The sequence below is a fragment of the Protobothrops mucrosquamatus genome, unplaced genomic scaffold (genome assembly GCF_001527695.2).
Source record: "Protobothrops mucrosquamatus isolate PMUCROS unplaced genomic scaffold, P.Mucros_1.0 scaffold1971, whole genome shotgun sequence".
NCBI classification, from domain to species: Eukaryota; Metazoa; Chordata; class Lepidosauria; order Squamata; family Viperidae; genus Protobothrops; species Protobothrops mucrosquamatus.
Window position 1 is genome coordinate 155,729 of NW_015388088.1, and position 21,207 is coordinate 176,935.

The 21,207-nt window shown below is 41.2% G+C and overlaps 1 protein-coding gene across 1 annotated transcript in view; it reads left to right on the top strand.

Annotated features, from left to right (window-relative positions):
* LOC107294509 (puromycin-sensitive aminopeptidase) overlaps positions 1-21,207 on the top strand; it is a 105,494-nt gene that overhangs the window by 62,415 nt on the left and 21,872 nt on the right. Inside the window, exons 7-9 of the mRNA XM_015823743.1 lie at positions 3,414-3,523; positions 8,179-8,242; positions 13,478-13,617. Of these exons, the coding sequence (XP_015679229.1) occupies positions 3,414-3,523; positions 8,179-8,242; positions 13,478-13,617 (314 nt within the window). The remainder of the gene's footprint in view (positions 1-3,413; positions 3,524-8,178; positions 8,243-13,477; positions 13,618-21,207) is intronic.

Consider the following 21,207-nt stretch of genomic DNA (forward strand, 5'->3'; position numbering starts at 1 on the left):
TTCAGCAAGCGGGACTGACCTAGGGTGAATTTTAAATAGGGATAATTTTTAATGATTTTAATAAGAGACACAGCTACAAATATTTGGTTTTTAATTGGCTTTTATTGGGGAAATGTACTATGTTGTTTTAATATGCTGTGAGCCGCCCTGAGTCCCGTGGGGAGAAGGGCGGCATATAAGTCTTAAAAATAAAATAAAAAATAAAAATACTTGAAGTGGAACTTTAATGAACATTTTTTCCCAATTCAAAATAATCTTATCTACATCAGGATAGTTGCTTCAAATCTCTTCAGCCACTCTATGTAAACCATGTGAAAGGCATGTGATATGGATCATTTTTGGATAAAGAAATTTAAGTCCCTTGGCTGCTTTAGTCATGTATGGAGTGGCATCTGTTACAAAGAGAAGGATATTTCCCCTTTTTATATACCATCCGGCCAGAGTAGTTTCGTAGAATCATCAAAGAGCATAGCAATAGTAGAATTGTTTACTTTTTGTAGAGTTTCACATGTTAGAAGAAATACTTCACCCAGCTTGTCACATTTCAGAGTACCAACAATAACATTGGCTACATATCTTTTGTTTACATCACTTGTTTCATCTATTGAAACTCCTATCTTATTGTTGTCAGCAGCAGGTCTTATCTTTCCCTAACACATCTTCATAGCAGGCAGAGATGTAACTTTTCCTTAGAGCTGATTCATTTGGAATCGGGTGAATGGCGTACTTCTCTAAAAAATGCCTGAGGCTACCACTACCTAATTTCCTTAAGGGAATATTTGAAGTAACCATCATTGTACAGAGATCCTTACAAAATTCTGACTGGGTATTTGATGAACCTGCAGTTGAAGAAGAAGCTCTCTTGAAAAGGAGATGTTGCCTGTTCTCAGTGAAGGTAAATCCTTCCAAACAACTTTCGTGTTTTGTGGTGTCAACAATGTGGCTGAATATTAAAACAGTTTGGGGGCCGATATCTTAACTTCACACAATTTACAAAACAAAACATCACCATCGCTACTGAAAATCTGCTCCCCAAATTGTTGAACAAGATACTGTAATTTCACACTTGCTGAACATCTACATTTAGCCATGTTGAAATCAGATTGCAGCTCTCATGTGATTCCATCACCTTGAACACACAAATCCCTGACTTGGGGAGTAAATAAGAAAAAGAAAACAAGACAGGCAAATTCTCACCTTTTTTCAGGCCTGGTTGGGAGAAGATTTTGTTCCCACCCCTCCCTCCCTCCCTCTCTCTCTCTCTCTCTCTCTCTCTCTCTCTCTCTCTCTCCCTCTCCCTCTCCCTCTCTCCCTCTCTCTCTCCCTCCCTCCCTCCCGAGTTGTGGAGCGAATAAGAAAAAGAAAAGGCAAATTCTCACTTTCTTTGCTGGCTCAAACTTGCTGGCTTAGTTGCCAATGACCAAAATATGATGTTTGTTACAAAATTAACCAGAAATATGACAGCACTTTAAAAAGTCAAAATATGACTTTTCAGGCAAAATAAAAAACATCTAATTCTCACCAGATTACTCTAAAACATGTTTTAGCTTACTTATAAATTCAATATGAAGGTTCCAGAAAAAATATGACATGTCATAGAACTCCTTGCTCTATTAATCACCATCATAGCTTTGAATGGTTGGTGCCTGAATCATTCACTAAATGAGACCTACAGTGAGGGGAAAAATTATATGATCAGTCTATAATTTTAATGGTAGGTTTATTTTAACAGTGAGAGACAGAATAACAACAACAAAATCCAGAAAAACGCATTTCAAAAAAGTTATAAATTGATTTGCATTTTAATGAGTGAAAAAAGTATTTGATGCCCTATCAATCACCAAGAATTCTGGCTCCCAAGTGTCTTTTATACAGGTAACGAGCTGAGATTAGGAGCAGTCTCTTAAAGGGAGTGCTCCTAATCTCAGCCTGTTACCTGTATAAAAGACACCTGTCCACAGAAGCAATCAATCAACCAGATTCCAAACTCTCCACCATGGCCAAGACCAAAGAGTTGTCCAAGAATGTCAGGGACAAGATTCTAGACCTTGTAGTCACAAGGCTGGAATGGGCTACAAGACCATTGCCAAACAGCTTGGTGAGAAAGTGACAACAGTTGGTGCGATTATTCGCAAATGGAAGAAACACAAAATAACTGTCAATCTCCTTCGGTCTGGGGCTCCATGCAAGATCTCACCTTGTGGAGCTTCAATGATCATGAGAACAGTGAGGAACCAGCCCAGAACTACACGGGAGGATCTTGTCTATGATCTCAAGGCAGCTGGGACCATAGTCACCAAGAAAACAATTGGTAACACACTACGCCATGAAGGACTGAAATCCTGCAGCGCCTGCAAGGTCCCCCTGCTCAAGAAAGCACATGTACAGGCCCGTCTAAAGTTTGCCAATGAACATCTGAATTATTCAGAGGAGAACGGGGTGAAAGTGTTGTGGTCAGATGAGACCAAAATCGAGCTGTTTAGCATCAACTCAACTCCCCGTGTTTGGAGGAGGAGAAATGCTGCCTATGACCCCAAGAACACCATCCCCACCATCAAACATGGAGGTGGACACATTATGCTTTGGGGGTGTTTTTCTGCTAAGGGGACAGGACAACTTCATCACATCAAAGGGATGATGGATGGGGCCATGTACCGTCAAATCTTGGGTGAGAACCTCTTTTCCTCAGCCAGGGCATTGAAAATGGGTCATGGATGGATATTCCAGCATGACAATGACCCAAAACACACGGCCAAGGCAACAAAGGAGTGGCTCAAGAAGAAGCACATTAAGGTCCTGGAGTGGCCTAGCCAGTCTCCAGACCTTAATCCCATAGAAAATCTGTGGAGGGAGCTGAAGGTTCGAGCTGCCAAACGTCAGCCTCAAAACCTTAATGACTTGGAGAGGATCTGCAAAGAGGAGTGGGACAAAATCCCTCCTGAGATGTATGGAAACCTGGTGGCCAACTACAAGAAACGTCTGACCTCTCTGATTGCCCACAAGGGTTTTGCCACCAAGTACTAAGTCATGTTTTGTGAAGGGGTCAAATACTTATTTCACTCATTAAAATGCAAATCAATTTTTAATGCGTTTTTCTGAATTTGTTTGTTGTTATTCTTTCTCTCACTGTTAAAATAAACCTACCATTAAAATTATAGACTGATCATTTCTTTGTCAGTGGGCAAACGTACAAAATCAGCATGGGATCAAATAATTTTTCCCTCACTACCTGTAACTGTGGCTCCCTTGATTCCTCTTATTTGTGATTATGATTGTTGTATTGTGAGCTGCCTAGAGTCACATCGTTGAGGTGAGTGGCTGTATAAATTCAGTAAATAAATAAACAGGTATGAAGTATTTTCTTTAGCATTAGAATGCAGGTTATTTAGATTGAGGGTTTTTCTCTTTTGCAGAAGATCTTTGGGAAAGCCTGGAACATGCTAGCAGTAAACCTGTTGCTATTGTGATGAATACATGGACCAAGCAAATGGGTTTTCCACTGGTGTATGTGGAAGGGGAGCAGGTAGGCATATGATTTCTGACTTTAAACTTGGTGGTTCAGGTAGAATACAAACCAATGATTGAATCTTCCAAGATTACAGGCATATTATGGTATAGAGCTCATATCTTTGCTTTCATTTTCTGTTTACTCAGTATCCCAGTTTCCATAGTAAAAAAAAAAGCACTTGGGACCAATAGTAGTTACCTATGGCTTTCAGGTCAGTCATCAGTAAACCATATTTTGCTGATACTTGAAACAGTAGTTCCTAACTGTATTTTTCTGCTTATTGCAAAGCAGGGTTCATTTATACAGAAATAATAGATAACCTTTTTTGAATTATGATTGAGGAAGATTTTTTTATGACTTACTTTCCTTAAAACAGTATGTTTAGAATTTATATTTGTAAGTTTTAATAAATGGATCAGATTTTCAGCAACATGTATTTAGCACATGACTAGAGACATCACCAACTTTGTGATAGTTTACAGTAGTGGCCAAAATTGTGGAAACCTTTTGGGAAAAGTGTACAGTAGAAATGCCACCTTTGGTTAAATTTCCACCAATTTTTCTTCTAATTTCTTTATAACTGTAGCCTTGTTCACTTAATAATACTATTTTACATCGTTTTCTGGGCAACCAGTCAACTCTTTGCACCATTACTTTAATTTTATTATGTTTTACAAGCTCACTAAATTAAAGTACACAAAAAAACCCCAACCAACTTGATAGCGATCACATAACACACTGACAAATGTCCTCCTCTCAGCTTCAATACATGACATCAATAACTGAATCCTACTGTGATCTGATTGGCTCATTGCCAAAACAAGATGACACCTGATTGGCTCTCTAAACACTCATGCTCATTGGCTACAATCAGATGAAGGAAAGCTACCTGATATCAACCTAAGCAAGTTCTGCTTCCTTTTTCTGGTTATTTGGCTATAACTTTTCATAGAATACAGTACAGATAATTGAACAAACTTTGCTGCATTACATTCTTGATTAAATTATCTTTCCATTGATATATAATTTTATGGTACTACTCCAAAAAAAAAAAGTTGTGTTATTAGCCACCAAACCTCAAAAATACACTTTTCCCAAAAGGTTTCCACAATTTTGGCCACTACTGTAGATGTGACACAGACCAAAGTAGAAAAAATATATTTCTAATCAGCATGACTTCCCTGGTCATACAGTGTGAGTAGGCTAAATATATAAAGCATATGTTCAGATATTAAACTGTAATGAATACACTGTCCTGAGTAATTTCTGTAGAGATAGATGATAGGAATTTTATATGACTACATATATCCTGCATTTAAAAAGACAAATATGACTTATACAAACTGAGTATTATATTTGTATTTTTGCATAGATCTAGTCCATAATAAAGGGGAACTGATATGCAACTAGTGATCACTGAAGGCCAAATTCAGTTTTCCCTTCTTTTACGAAACATTGCTCCCATACATTTCCAATGCTAACTTCATAGCCTAAAGTCTAGGTATATTGCAAATGCAAACTGAAATTCTCAAAGATCAATGTGTACCAATCTCAGTGCTTTAGTCTGCTGCACTTACTTACATGGATTCATGGATCTTAAAAACGTTTGGCCCCACTAGGATCACTTATTAATTAGAAAGTTGCATTTATCTTGAAATATTGTAATATCATTTCCAGTATTTTATTATAGAAACAATTTATATTATAAATATTTATAATTTTAATCTATCATTATAAATATTACAGAAAAATTTCTTTCCTGCCTTTAAGTCCTTAGACTCAGAAAGCAGTAATGGAAGTAAGAAAAAACATAAAAGTGAAATTAATACCATCTTAACACAGAGTTAGAAGTAGAGTCCCTAAGCTCATTCTTAACCTTGTAGCTGGTTTCTTGTATACAGGTAGTCCTCAACTTACAGTAGTTCATTTAGTGACCATTCAAAGTTACAACATCACTGAAAAAAGTGACTTATGACCCGTTTTCATACTTGTGACGGTTGCAGCATCCCCATGGTCACGTGATCAAACTTCAGACAGTTGGCAACTGACGCACAGTTATGACAGTTGCAATGTTACTAACTTAACAACTGCAATGATTCACTTAACAACTGTAGCAAGAAAGGTCATAACATGGGGCAAAACTCACTTAACAAATGTCTCGCTTAGCAACATAAATGTTGGGCTCAATTGTGGTTGTAAGTCAAGGACTACCTGTACTTAAATCTTACACATTTACTTCACATTGACTTTGTTAAGTCAGCCAATATATAATCCCAATGTCTGAAGACAAAAAATAATTTCCTCTGATGCTTTCTAGAGACTTGAAGCTTGTCTGAATTTATGTTAGGGGGTTTCTAGGTATGGTTCATGCTCTTAAGCATTATGGTACTGGTTATGACCTATAGCATAGGGCAGGGGCCTTCAAACATGGCCCTTTTATGACTTGTGAAGTCATAAAAGGGCCAAGTTTGAAGACCCCTGGCATAGGGCTTGGTTGCTTGAGGGATCCTCCAGTTAAGCAGTGCTATCTATCAGGACCCTAGAAGTGTTCCTTCTCTGTCATGGTGCCTGCCCTCTGGGATCAGGTTCCCCTTGAGCAGTGTTTCTCAACCTTGACAATTTTAAGGCATGTGGACTTCAACTCCCAGACTTCCACAGCCAGCAATGTGCCCTTGAGGTTTCAGTGGCATTCTGGAAGACCTTAAAGACTTGGCTGTTCTCCCAGGTTTTGGGCTAGTGTGGTTAGAGACCCTTGCTGGTCATGTGATATGTTAGTTGTTGCTGGGTTTACCATCTTGTTTACTGTTTTATTTTCTAGTTTTGACTGTATATTTGTTGTCTTGTTTTTATGCTGTGAGCCACCAGAGTCAATTGGAGTTGGATGGTGTCTAAGTAAAAACAAACTAACAAACAAACAAGCACACATACACGCATATAAATACATACAAACATTTTGGTATAACTTTTAAATATTTCCCTTTTAAAACAAATAATACAACAATTTAATTGACTTTGTTATAGCAGATTTCCATAATTTGAAAATAAGACATTACAAAGTACTACATTTTCCTTGACAATACTGTTTTTTCAGGACCGCTCTCACCAGTTTCACATGTTCGTCCATGGTCTCTGTGTAAATTAGAATGTCGTCTAGGTAAACCAGGACTCCCTTAAACAAGTGTTCGTGTAGCACTTCATTAATCAACAGCATAAATAAGACCGGCACCCCCTGCAACCTGAACAGGAGGACCTGAAATTGAAAGCACCCCAGAGGGCAGTTAAAAGCAGTCTTCCACTCATTGCCCTCTTTAATTTGCACCCGGTAATATGCTTCCCTTAGGTCCAGCTTGGTAAAGTACTTCCCTTTGGCCAAGTGGCTTAACATGTCCTTCATCAGCGGCAGGGGGTATACATTCTCTATGCAAATAACACTGAGCCCTTGGTAATCCACACAGAGTCTCAGGGAACTGTCTTTTCTTTGAATAGAACAGGTACTGCCATTTGCGATTTTGCTGGCTAGATAAACCCCCTGGCCAGATTCTTGTCTATGAAAGCCCTGAGTTCTTCCAGCTCCCTTGGCATCATGGAATAAAGTTTAGGTTTAGGTAGTTTGGCCATTGGCAGGATTTCAATAGCACAGTCTGTGGGGTGGTGAGGGGGAAGCACATCTGACTCCATCTCACTGAAGACTTCTCTTAGAACCCAGTATTCCTTCAGTATGAGCGAGTCCATTTTGCTTTCTCTGCAGTTTGGCAAAGTGCCAGCCACTTTCCCTTTCTTAATGAGAGGCGTGAGCTTACATGGCTCCACTTTCACCGTGGCTTTCTTAATCGGGTGTTTCCGAGGTATCTTTAAAGTTTTCTCTGGCCAATTAATGGCGGGGTTCCACCTCTCCAGGCAGGCAAGTCCCAGAATCATGGGTCGGTCCATGCTGGGTGCTGCAATGAAACTGATAGTTTCTACATGGTTTTCTATTCTCATTTCTAATGGTTCAGTTATAAAACAGGTGTGACCAGCCCCCACTAGCAAGCCATCTGAGTGAAAGCTATCGGTACTTTGAGCTCACGGAGGCATATTCTGAGCCTCTTCACCACATTAGGGCTAACTAGGCAGCAAGTGCACCTAGAGTCTAGTAGGGCAGTTAATATGCCTTTTCGACTCGAGGATGCCACCACCAATTCCACCTTCACCGTCATGGGTTTCAAAGCTTCACTTACCAGTGGCTCATCATCCCTGCTGCTGTCGCTCTCCACAGACAGCTTCAGGTCTTTCGTTGGAATTCCCTCACCTTCACTCGATGGTAGAGTGAACTCTACAACTTCAACCCCTTTGCGCGCCACTGTCTTGGGTTTGGCGGCAGGCTACACTCACCTTGGCAGGGCGTTCGGGGTTCAATCACAATACTGTGATATAATACAGTATCATAAGAAAATTTAATTTGTAACTGGGGCCAATCTGTTGGTAGTAGCAGATATAGGCGTGTAAGAATGGTGCAGTTGGTGAAATGGGGAGTGGGCAAAAAGATGTGGTTTGGCAAATTGTTAAAACAGACCTGACAAACCTACTATGCACTGTGAGGACAAGGAATTAAGTCCTTTGGACATACCATCTTAATTAGAAGTATTCTCAAGCCTCTCACTGCTATTTTGGCCTTTTGTTCTTTACTCCAGCAAGAAGATAACAAAGTGCTGAAGCTAGTCCAGAAGAAATTCTGTGCCAGTGGACCACATAGTGGTAAGACAATGGCTAATAGCAGGAGCAAGCAGTGTACTATATTGTACGTGATACCAACTATTCCACGAAACAGCTCTTGCATTGTCAGTTTGTGCAGGCAGGTGTCCTTTTTAGGATTAAGATGTTTGAAATACAGTGAAGGAAAAAATTTGATCTCCTGCTGATTTTGTACATTTGCCCACTGACAAAGAAATGATCAGTCTATAATTTTAATGGTAGGTTTATTTTAACAGTGAGAGACAGAATGACAACAAAAAAATCCAGAAAAACGCATTTCAAAAAAGTTATAAATTGATTTGCATTTTAATGAGGGAAATAAGTATTTGATCCCCTATCAATCACCAAGATTTCTGGCTCCCAGGTGTCTTTTATAAAGGTAATGGGCTGAGATTAGGAGCACTCTCTTAAAGGGAGTGCTCCTAATCTCAGCTTGTTACCTGTATAAAAGACACCTGTCCACAGAAGCAATCGATCAACCAGGTTCCAAACTCTCTTGTCATGGTTCCGACTAATGAAACACTTCAAAGAACTTCCAGGCATTGTTTATCCTAAAAAGTCTTTATTCGTGCAACAAAGTGTCGGCACAGCATGGAGGGATGCCAAGATCTGAATTCCCCTCCCCTGAGCACATATTTTGCTAGCATAGTTCCCTCCCTTATTTGCTGTCATAAATCACATTCTCCAATCAGTTTGAAGGGCAAAGGTTCCCTTCATTTCTGTAGCAGGTTTTTTTTTATCTTAAGTACTCCCCACACACATTCTTTCTCCTCCCCTCCCAGCATCATCTAAGTTAACTCTAAAAATACCACACAGCTCTGCATATTTTGTCAAAGCAAGAACATCCAATGTTAGCAGCGTTGACACTCTCCACCATGGCCAAGACCAAAGAGCTGTCCAAGGATGTCAGGGACAAGATTGTAGACCTACACAAGGCTGGAATGGGCTACAAGACCATCACCAAGCAGCTTGGTGAGAAGGTGACAACAGTTGGTGCGATTATTGGCAAATGGGAGAAAAACAAAATAACTGTCAATCTCCCTCAGTCTGGGGCTCCATGCAAGATCTCACCTTGTGGAGCTTCAATGATCATGAGAATTGTGAGGAATCAGCCCAGAACTACACAGGGGGATCTTGTCAATGATCTCAAGGCAGCTGGGACCATAGTCACCAAGAAAACAATTGGTAACACACTACGCCATGAAGGACTGAAATCCTGCAGCACCTGCAAGGTTCCCCTGCTCAAGAAAGCACATGTACAGGCCCATCTAAAGTTTGCCAATGAACATCTGAATGATTCAGAGGAGAACGGGGTGAAAGTGTTGTGGTCAGATGAGACCAAGATCAAGTTCTTTGGCATCAACTCAACTCTCCGTGTTTGGAGGAGGAGAAATGCTGCCTATGACCCCAAGAACACCATCCCCACCGTCAAACGTGGAGGTGGACACATTATGCTTTGGGGGTGTTTTTCTGCTAAGAAGACAGGACAAGTTCACTGCATCAAAGGGACGATGGACAGGGCCATATACCGTCAAATCATGGGTGAGAACCTCTTTCCCTCAGCCAGGGCATTGAAAATGGTTGTGGATGGGTATTCCAGCATGACAATGACCCAAAACACACGTCCAAGGCAACAAAGGAGTGGCTCAAGAAGAAGCACATTAAGGTCCTGGAGTGGCCTAGCCAATCTCCAGACCTTAATCCCATAGAAAATCTGTGGAGGGAGCTGAAGGTTCGAGCTGCCAAACGTCGGCCTCGAAACTGTCATGACTTGGAGAGGATCTGCAAAGAGGAGTGAGACAAAATCCCTCCTGAGATGTGTGCAAACCTGGTGGCCAACTACAAGAAACGTCTGACCTCTCTGATTGCCCACAAGGGTTTTGCCACCAAGTACTAAGTCATGTTTTGTGAAGGGGTCAAATACTTATTTCACTCATTAAAATGCAAATCAATTTATAACTTTTTTGAAATGCGTTTTTCTGGATTTTTTTGTTGTTATTCTCTCACTTAAAATAAACCTACAATTAAAATTATAGACTGATCATTTCTTTGTCAGTGGGCAAACATACAAAATCAGTAGGGGATCAAATAATTTTTTCCCTCACTGTAATTTACAAACCATTAAGTCTGAAATTTTAATTTTTCATTGTGGTTTTTTGTTTGTGTTTACATTCTGCACATTTTAATTAGAAAACCTGCACGCTCTTTAAAATGACTTTACATAGTATTAATATTTCTTTGTGATATCTGTGTGAAAGGCAGTAGAAATACAGTTCTGTGAAAAAGCATTTGTCCCTTTTGGGATTTCTGTATTTTTGTATATCTTTACCAGTTAAAGTTGTTATAGCTTCGTGTGGAACCTACTGATATTTAAAGAGAGTAACAGTGAGCTTTGGGGTTCTTTTTATTTATTTATAAGTAAAACCTTCCAAAATACAATATCCCAGTGTGAAAAAGTAATGGCTTCCCCTTGTTCTGTCAAACATTAAAAAAATCTAGCATTTTCCTTCAAGTGCAGTCCTCTTTTTTCAGATCAACCAAGTGTTGATCCATTGATTACAACAGGAATTGACCGAATGGATTGTCACCCGAACCTGATGTGTGGGTTGAGAGAGAGTGACTGACCCAAAGTCACCCAGCCAGCTTTCATGCCTAAGGTGGGACTAGAGCTCACAGTTTCCTGGTTTCTGTCCTGGTCCCTTAACCACTAGACTAAACTGGCTCTTAGTCAATACAATCAAATGAAGGGACAGTTTTGTGACTAATTAATTAAACACAGCTATTGAGTAGATCATTCCTGCCCTCTAGAAGTATCAAGGAATGAACGTTTTATTATATAGCCCAAGACCAAATTGTAAAAGTTAAACCTCGAACTGCGAGATAGGTGGCATATAAATTTAATAAACAGATAAAATAAATAAAAATTAAATACTATCTGAGAATGGAAGAAAAAATTAAGTAAATTGCTTGTTTTGTTGAGTCAGAACACAGCAAAGCTTAGGCCTAGAATTTAACAATTGCTTAAGTGATTTCAGGGCACTTATTTATTTTTAAGGAAAAATTCTAAATAATCATTGGACTGAATGTGTTGACTCCTGGTTACTGCCCAGGCTAGTCCCTGCAGTTTTATTATCAAGATTTCAGAAGTGGTTTGCTATTGCCTGCTTCTTAGGGTTGAGAGAGAGTGACTGGACAAAGGTCACACAACTGGCTTTGTGCTTTAAGGCAGTATTAGAACTCACAGTCTCCCAGTGTCTAGGATAAATTGTATTATAAATTGTATGGTTGCAGTTTCCTTGATTCGTTATAAAGTTGGTATAGGCATCAATAACTTTTTTTGACAGAAATCTACAGAAATTTCTTTTGGGCAGGGCATGATCTAGAATCCATGTGATGAGAAATTGAAAGTGATTTGAAGAGCTAAAGTTCATAGTATTTCTAGAGAGATCCACATTGATTTAATAACATTTTGATTTTAATTAAATTTTTGAAAGACTATGATCTATATGCTCCCCAAATAGCAGAAAAACATCTCCCTATATTATTACACAATTTATTATTGATGCCTGTGTCCCTAAAATAGGTTACAAAATGGTTTCTAAAGTTCTGGGGATAGTTTTAAAATCTTAACCAAGGTACCCATTTTGTTAAAATCATGCTTTCTATCTGAATTCTGCAGGAATTAGACTATCTGTCCATAAGCAGGAATGCATGTGGTTCATGTAGCAAGGGAACAATCTCAAAACATACAAGCAAGTATGAATTAAAAAAAACAGTTCATTGTTTTTAAACACTAAATCCCACAGAAATATTGTGGCAGGACCAGAATAAGCAATTCCTACTTGAAATACCCTTAAATGTTATTAATTTGAAGCAGTTCACTGTGGTAGAATGAACACAAAACTTGGGTGTCGTTTGTTCACTCACGTTCCCTTAATGTATCAGTAGGATTCATATGAAACTCCAGTTACATTCATTGGCAAGTTATGCAAAAAGTCAGAAAACCTGGAAGACATGAATACTTCTTCACTGAATAGTAGATATACAGTAGATGAACATCTAGTATTAAGTAGATATATCATTCCAATCATTCTGTTTATTATTGAAGATACCCAACCTTCAGATTTATGGTTCTTGTCAGGCATGTAGTGGATAGAAAAATGAGTGCTTAGTCATAGAGTTTGAAAGGGCCAGGGAACCTGGGTTAGGGTTAGGGTTAGTGCCTCTGCGGTCGTTTGTAAGGGTGAACGACTGCCATGGTGCTGCAACATTCGTAACTTTGGGACTGTGTCGTAAGTATTTGGGGGTTATGTCATAACTTCGAATGGTCGCTAAGTGAACTGTCGTGACTCGAGGATTACCCGTATTGCAAAACAGTGACATCAACTCATGTAATCCAGGATGCAGTCATGGAATACTGTACCTGCAGTTGAGGAAAAGGCATTGAAAACAAATTACTTAGATGACTTGTACAAACAGGTTGAACCATAGGCTTCATATTAAAGCACAAAATGAAAAAGTAAACCAGTCATTTGCCAATCTAGAATGGAACTGGGTTTTAATTACTCTTCTGATGAAAAATAATGGCTTTTGATTAGAGTTTGAGTTTGAAGGCAGTTCATTCAATTGATTTTTAAAGGGACATTTATTGAAAAGGAAGATGAACATGTGCAATGTTTTGTTAGTTATTGTAGCACCTGCTTTATCAAAAGAAAAATGATGCATATTTTTATATGGATATACCACTTATTTGCTCCAGTTGTGAATACAACTGAAATACCAGATAACCCCTAAATTATTAGAATTTCATGGCTATTCTAGAACATTATCCACTTGTTTTTTTTATTTTGTTGCTACTTATTCTTTCTCATTTGTTGTAGAGAACAAGAGTAATAGTTCATGTGAATATGTAAATATCTATGTTCATTTAAATAACAAATTTGATTTATAGGTGACTGCCTGAGTCACCCTAATATACAGTTCCATTAGATCCAGAAAGCAACTTCAGAGTTATCATTCTTTGCATAAAATTGTTAGATTACAAATTGTTTCAGGAAAAGTATAGACCTTGAGCAAATTTGTCTTTGCAGAATGGATTTCCATTTTACAAATGTGCTGGGTGAAAGCAGCTATGATTTTATTTCTTACTGTATAAATTGTCAAATATGTTTCTGGGGACTGGGCAGTGGACCATATCATGCCTTGTTCTGTCAGGTATCCTTGTCGTCTTTTATATAGGGGAAGATTACCCTCTATGGATGATTCCCATTAGCATTTGTACAAGCGATGACCCAACCCATGCCAAAATGCAAGTATTAATGGACAAGCCTGAGTTAACTTTAGTTTTGAAAGATGTGAAGCCAGAGCAGTGGGTTAAGGTGAGTAGTTGTAAAGAGGGAGATATTCCTCTCTAACTATATTTTTGATTGTCCAGCCTATTGTCCTAAAATAGAATATGTTACTCTTCCTGGTCAGCTTCTTGATTAGTCAGGAGAACAGAGTTGCATTTCTTTCAAATCTGCCTTGTCCTCTTAATGTAATGCCACCAACAGCCCAAATACCAGGGCACTGGAATTGTTTCTTTCATATTCAGTTTGTAGACAGAATTAATGTCAGCAGGATTTGACTTGTATGTGTCTTTTAGTGTAAGCTTCCCTTGTGAGTTTGTTTTGCCCATGATTAAATGTTCAAATATTCCTATGATCTTGTAGAAAACCTGGTGTAACATTATCATTGTTATTGGTATTAGGAAAGATACCTAATGACCATGCATGATGGAGCTGATTTTGTCTTGGTGATCCAGTTAAGGTTCCCTGTTTTAACAGTTTTTCAATGGAAATGACTTTCCATTGCAAATAGTTAAATGTGAGCATTCCTTACAGTTTTATTCATCTCTAAGTACTTAGATCTCTTGCTTCGTTGCTGAACTTCTTTCAGAAGAAGGTTCTTCTCCAAGAATCTGATATTAAGTCATTATCTTGTCGTAATTCTGTCAGAGGTTATCACATTGTTGATAATCTGAACAACCACATCACTTTGATTGCATAAGAGAAGTTATCACTTTGTTTACCAAAGATAGGAAGAGGAAGACAATTATTGGCACATTCGATAGATAACATGCTGGTTACAGTGTTACTGAAGGAAATGTCAATTGCTATCAAAATTGGGAGTCTTTAGTTGTGCGTCTGACTATTACTGCTCCTTTCTATTACCAGATGAGGTCACAGATAATTCTGGGAAGACATACAGTATGTCAGTTATCTCCAGTGACTTCATGTGATAATTTCCTGGATTTAGTCTTAAGGCTCAGTTTTTCCCAGATCATTTTGAAACTTAAATCTTACTGCATTGGCAAATCATACAGTAGTCCCACCACTCTGACTCAGTTGCAAGTTTATCAGAGAAAATAAACACAAAAAATTATGTAACATATAATAAATTTTAAATAGTTCAATATTAGCAGCTATCTATAGATACAAACCATATAGAGAATCAGTAAAGGATAATGCCAAAAAATGTGGCCTAAAAGTTAATAGGCCATAAACAAGATTCTGTTAAAAATAAATAAGTTGCACATGTTCCTCTTCATTCATCAAGATAAAAGAGAGGCTGCATGAGGGAGTTGCATTGCATCTTGGGTTTGCAGAGCCTACTGATTTTGTCAAGGAATTTGAAAAAGGAATAGTCTCCACTTACTTTTGTAGGATAGACATCCTTTTCCATTCATTGGCATCCTTCAGTCTCGAGAGACTATGGTATCGTGCTCTGGAAAGAGGTCCTAAGGCAGCATCTGGTGTGGCTGAAAAGGCCAATTCGAGAATGGCAGTCCCTTCCACACTGGGGGCAGATACAATCTGTCCCCTGTCCAGCCCCCAGATTTCGCTGGTTCCGGGACTGCCTCTTTGCCTCAGCCTGCCGCACAAGTGTCTCTTCGAATTGGAGAAGGCCATACTGCATCTTTAGCCTCCAGGCTGAACGATCAGAGGTCAAGGATTCCCAGCTGTTAATGTCCATTCCCAAGGCCTTTAGGTCCCTCTTGCAGATATCCTTATATCGCAGCTCAGGTCTCCCTCTGGGGCACTTTCCCTGCACTAGTTCTCCATACAGGAGATCTTTCGGAATCCGACCATCAGCCATTCTCACGACATGCCCAAGCCAGCGTAGACGTCGCTGCTTCAATAATGTATACATGCTAGAGATTCCAGCACATTCCAGGACTGCGCTATTTGGAAATTTGTCATGCCAGGTGATACCGAGAATACGTCGGAGACAGCTCATGTGAAAAGTGTTCAGCTTTCTCTCCTGCTGTACGTGAAGAGTCCATGACTCACTGCAGTACAAGAGTGTGCTCAAGACACAGGCTCTATAGACCTGGATCTTTGTATGTTCTGTCAACTTCTTATTAAGCCATACTCTCTTTGTAAGTCCGGAAAATGTGGTGGCCACTTTACCAATACGTTTATTCAGCTCAATATCTAAAGAGAAGAGTGTCAGAGATTGTTGAGCCAAGGTACACAAAGTCATGGACAACCTCCAGTTCCTGTGCAGAGATTGTAATACAGGGAGGTGGATCCACATCCTGACCCATGACTTGTGTTTTTTTCAGGCTGATTGTTAGACCAAAGTCTTGGCAGGCCTTACTAAAACGGTCCATAAGTTGTTGAAGATCTTCAGCAGAGTGAGCAGTAACGGCAGCATCGTCAGCGAAGAGGAAATCCCGTAGGCATTTCAGCTGGACTTTAGACTTTGCTCTCAATCTAGAGAGATTAAAGAGTTTTCCATCTGATCTGGTCCGGAGATAGATACGCTCTGTTGCAGTTCCAAAAGCGTGTTTCAGCATGACAGCAAAAAAGATCCCGAATAAAGTTGGCGCAAGGACGCAGCCCTGCTTCACTCCACTTCGAATGTCAAAGGAATCTGATGTTAGGCCATCAAAAACAACAGTGTCTTTCATATCCTCGTGAAAGGACCTGATGATGTTGAGGAGCTGAGGTGGACATCTAATCTTGAAGAGAATTTTATATAAGCCATCCCTACTAACCAAGTCAAAAGCCTTTGTAAGATCTATGAAGGCTACAAAAAGTGGCTGTCTTTGTTCCCTGCATTTCTCCTGCAACTGTCTAAGGGAAAATACCATGTCAATGGTGGACCTGTTGGCTCAGAATCCACACTGTGATTCTGGATAGACTCTCTCTGCAAGCACCTGGAGCCTCTTCAGTATGACACGGGCAAGCAGCTTCCCTACAACACTAAGAAGAGAGATGCCGCGATAGTTATTACAATCACCCCTGTCGCCTTTGTTCTTATACAGTGTGACGATATTTGCATCCTTCATGTCCTGTGGTACTCCACCTTCCCTCCAACAGAGTCAGAAAATTTCATGCAATTCAATGGGGATGCTCTCTTTGCAGCACTTCAGAATTTCGGCAGGGATGTTATCTTTCCTGGGTGCCTTGCCAGAGGCAAGGGAATCCAGGGCCGCGTTTAATTCTTCTAGAGTTGGTTCACTGTCGAGCTCCTCCAAGACAGGCAGGCACTCAATATTATTTAATGCTTCTTCGGTTACCTCATTTTCTCTGGAATATAACTCAGAGTAGTGCTGCACCCAGCGTGCCATCTGCTGTGCTCGGTCCCGGATAACCTCGCCTGTGGCAGACTTCAGAGGGGCAGATTTCTTCTGTATTGGACCTAAGGCCTTCTTAATACCATCATACATCCCCTTGATGTTGCCTGTGTCAGCTGCTATCTGGATCCGAGAGCAAAGCTGCAGCCAATAGTCATTAGCACATCTCCTGCCGGTCTGTTGGACTTTGCTACGCGCAGCTCGCAGAGCCCGTAGGTTGCGCTCGCTGGAACAGGCTTTATATGCAATTAAGGCTCTCCTTTTTTCCTCGATGGCTGGCATCAGGTCCTCCGAATGGGCTTCAAACCAATCTGCTGTCTTTCTGGTCTCTTTACCAAATATTGACAAGGCGGTGTTATAAACAGCGTTCTTGAAATATACCCAACGTTCAGATGCATTTGCTTCAGCCAGGCCTGGGAGAGTCTCCTTTAGCGCTTGTGCAAAATCCTCCACTTTGCCCTGTTTGCGGGTCTTACTAGTATCGATACGTGGTCTTCCTTCCTTCTTCGAGTGATGCAATCTCTTTATTTTCAGTTTTATTTTGCTGCACACCAAGGAGTGGTCTGTGTCGTAATCAGCACCCTGATAGCTGCATGCGATTGTAACACTGGGAAGGTTGGAGCGCCTGGTAAGAATCAAGTCGAGCTGGTGCCAATGCTTCGATCTTGAGTGTCTCCAAGAGACACTATATTGAGGCTTTGTTTTAAAGAATGTATTGCTAACACAAAAGCTGTGGTAGCAGCAGAACTCCAACAGGCGTTGGCCATTTTCATTTATCTTCCCGACGCCGAACTGACCTAAGTAAGTGGGCCAAGAACTATAATGAGCTCCAACTCTGGCATTGAAGTCGCCAAGGATAAACAGTGGTTCTTTTTCAGGGATTTTCTTAATAATAGCAGCCAGATCGTCGTAGAATTTGTCTTTGGATTCTACTGAAGAAGATAATGTCGATGCGTATGCACTAATAAGAGTAACCAATCCTGCTGGTAAGTGTAGCTGAAAGGACAGAATTCTTTCATTTCCAGCAGCAGGTGGAGTAATAAATCCTAGTAGGGTATTTCTGACCGCAAAGCCAACCCCATATTCCCTAGTCTCTTTCGATGGTTTTCCCTGCCAGAAGAACGAGAAATTTCTTTCCTTAACAGATCCCAAGTCTGACAGCCTTGTCTCTTGAAGGGCAACAATGACCATTTGCAGTCTGCTCAGCTCCATGTCGATGACAGCTGTCTTACGTACGCCATCTATTTCTTGCAAATCGTCAGAAAGGCCGGGGGTCATTGTCCGAACATTCCAAGTGCCCAACTTTAGGGCAAAAATTTTCTTATGTTTATTGCATGGTGCAGAGTTATCGATCTGCTTGTCGGCTTTAACCCTAAACCCCACGCACCCAGTGAAGTTAGCAGACTGTGGCAGGGTGGCACCTTACTGGCTGGGGGCTGCCCAGCTTAGGGCGGGCGGTAGCTGCCCAATGAGGTACTATGACCTCTCCCACCATCGAAAGTGGCCCCTGGCGTCATGCTCTATGCCAATCAAGCAAAGACTTATAACTGGTAACTGCCACTTCCCGTGTTGTTTCAATGCTATATGCAAAGCTGGATTGTCCTCTCCAGAGCACGAGGCCTGGGTAGATTGATATGGAGGATAGGCTGTTACCCAGGCAGCAGATCTCCCCTCTCCACGTCACTGAAATAGTCTAATGGAACGGCGAAGCCGATACGATTAGTTCCAGCTGCATCGCAGGAGTTACCAGAACGTGATTGTACGCAGTCACGAACTGCTTCCAGGACTCCAGCTCCGGATTTTTACCTCGAGGTTAACTCCTGAAGCCTTTTCCAATAGTAGATATAGCCACAAGGCAGTGGAGGTTTGAAATCAGAGTTTCGCTTCTCCTAGAAGATGGTTCTGCCGTTTTATCTGCTGTTGGGGCATAAAGCCCTCTTCCGCCTTCAAAACCATTGGCCATCTTCTCCTGTAACCCTGGAAAGGGGCCCTTACGAGGTGCTACCAGCCGGGCCAGCTGGACCAAGGTTTTTTAAGGAGGTATTACTCCTCCTGCACTCCTCCCTCACTCCAGGACTCCTACTCCTACTCCAGGTTTTACCTCGGGATTGCTCATTCACTCCTTCACTTACTACCCCGTCACTTCCAAACGCCATTTGCACATTCACTCCCACACATACTACCCCGTCAGTTGCAAACACCATTTGCTTGTGCACTCCCTCACTTACTGCCCTTCACTTCCAAACACCGTTTACTCATTCATTCGTTACGTCATTTACTACCCTGTCGCTTCCAAAACGCTCCATTGCCCTGTCACTCCCACACGTACTACCCCATCGCTTCCAAACACCATTTACTCATTCACTCCCACACATACTACCCCATCAATTGCAAACGCCATTTGCTCACACTCCCTCACTTGCTGCCCTGTCGCTTCCAAACGCTGCATACATTCGCTTCCAAACGCCTCATACATTCACACACAACTTCACTCACAAACATATGCCTTACATATTTAAAATTCATTAAAATTCATTTCTGCTATTATTCACAAACCCAGCACGCAGTCGTCCTTTCATGCACAACAAGCTCTCCTCCCACTCTGATCACTTGAAGATCAAACATCTCCACAGCTCTCACACCCAAGCCATGCAAATAGATGTGAGAGCCATTTACTCATTCACTCCCACACATACTACCCCATCAGTTGCAAACACCATTTGCTCATACACTCCCTCAGTTGCTGCCCCGTCGCTTCCAAACGCTGCATACATTTGCTTCCAAACGCTTCATATACTGTATTCACACACAACTTTACTCACTGGGTTTGTGAATAATTGCAGAAATGAATTTTAATGAATTTTAAATATGTAAGGCATATGTTTGTGAGTAAAGTTGTGTGTGAATGTATGAAGCATTTGGAAGCGAATGTATGCAGTGTTTGGAAGCAACGGGGCAGCAAGTGAGGGAGGGTGTGAGCAAATGGCGTTTGCAATTGATGGGGTAGTATGTGTGGGAGTATGTGTGGGAGTGAATGAGTAAATGGCTCTCACATCTATTTGCATGGCTTGGATGTGAGAGCTGTGTAGATGTTTGATCTTCCAGTGATCAGAGTGGGAGGAGAGCTTGTTGAGCATGAAGGGAGGACTGCGTGCTGGGTTTGTGAATAATTGCCGAAATGAATTTTAATGAATTTTAAATATGTAAGGCATCCTTTTCCATAGTGGTTGTCAATAATAACTATGAGTCAGTTGGAAAATTGTCAGGATCACAATAAAAGAACCTTCATTTTGATTTTGTTCTTGCTGGAACAACCCCACTGTGATTACTCCCCTGGATGCTTTCCCAGACACCTCTCCAGATGCTAGTTCGAAAGGAGGATAAGCTGGTCCCAGGCATGTCAGGAGAGGAGGCAGCCTAGGGCTACAAGCCAGGAGTGGAGGGGACAAGCACAGGGGAGTGACAGTCAGCTGAGCTAGGGACAGGAGAGAGCACACAGCTGCAGCTGGTCAGTGGAGATGAAGAACTGCCTCCCCCTCCCGATCAAGAGCACGTAGGGCTGAGAGGAGGCAGGCACAATGAAGGTCAGCCAGGCATCGGGAGGAAGCCGATGCTGTGCACGCCCCTCAGTTCATCTGTTGGTTTCCACTGCCAGTACCCACAGAAAACTGGTCCACAGGGCCCCAGGAGGATGGGGTATGCTGGGGGAGGGGGAAGAGTGTGATGACTGCCCCAGACGCCTCTCCAGATGGTAGTTCAGAGGAGGATGAGCTGGTCCGGGGCATGTCAGGAGGCGATAGCTAAATCTGGCCGTAGGTTCTGCCTCGGTTTACCTTCCCAATAAGCAACCGAGTCGGAGGGATCATTTAAAAGCAGTATATTAGAGCAGGGCTTTTCAACCTTTTTACCGATTGTACCACTTTTAGGATATGGCAATATTCGAGTACCACCTAGCAAGGTGTCAAAAACTTGATGACCAAAAAAAAAAACCTGTTCAAAGTTGCAATTGCACTGAAATGACCTATGACCATTTTTCACATTTTTTGACCATTGCAGCATGCCCAGGGTCATGTGATTTATATTTGGATGCTTGGCAACTGATTCATATTTATAATGGTCACAGTGTTCCAGGGTCATGTGATCCCTTTCTGCAACCTTTTGACAAGCAAAGTCAATGGCAGAGCTGCTGGTGGCCAAGTGCTAAGGCGGGACTTCCTTTCCTCCCTCCCTTCCCTGCCTCCCTTTTTCTCATTCCCATCTCCTTCTGAAGGAAGAATTTGAACCAACCCCCCCATATTTTCCCTCTTCCATATATTGATCAAACAAGGAAAGGCCTCCAGAGACA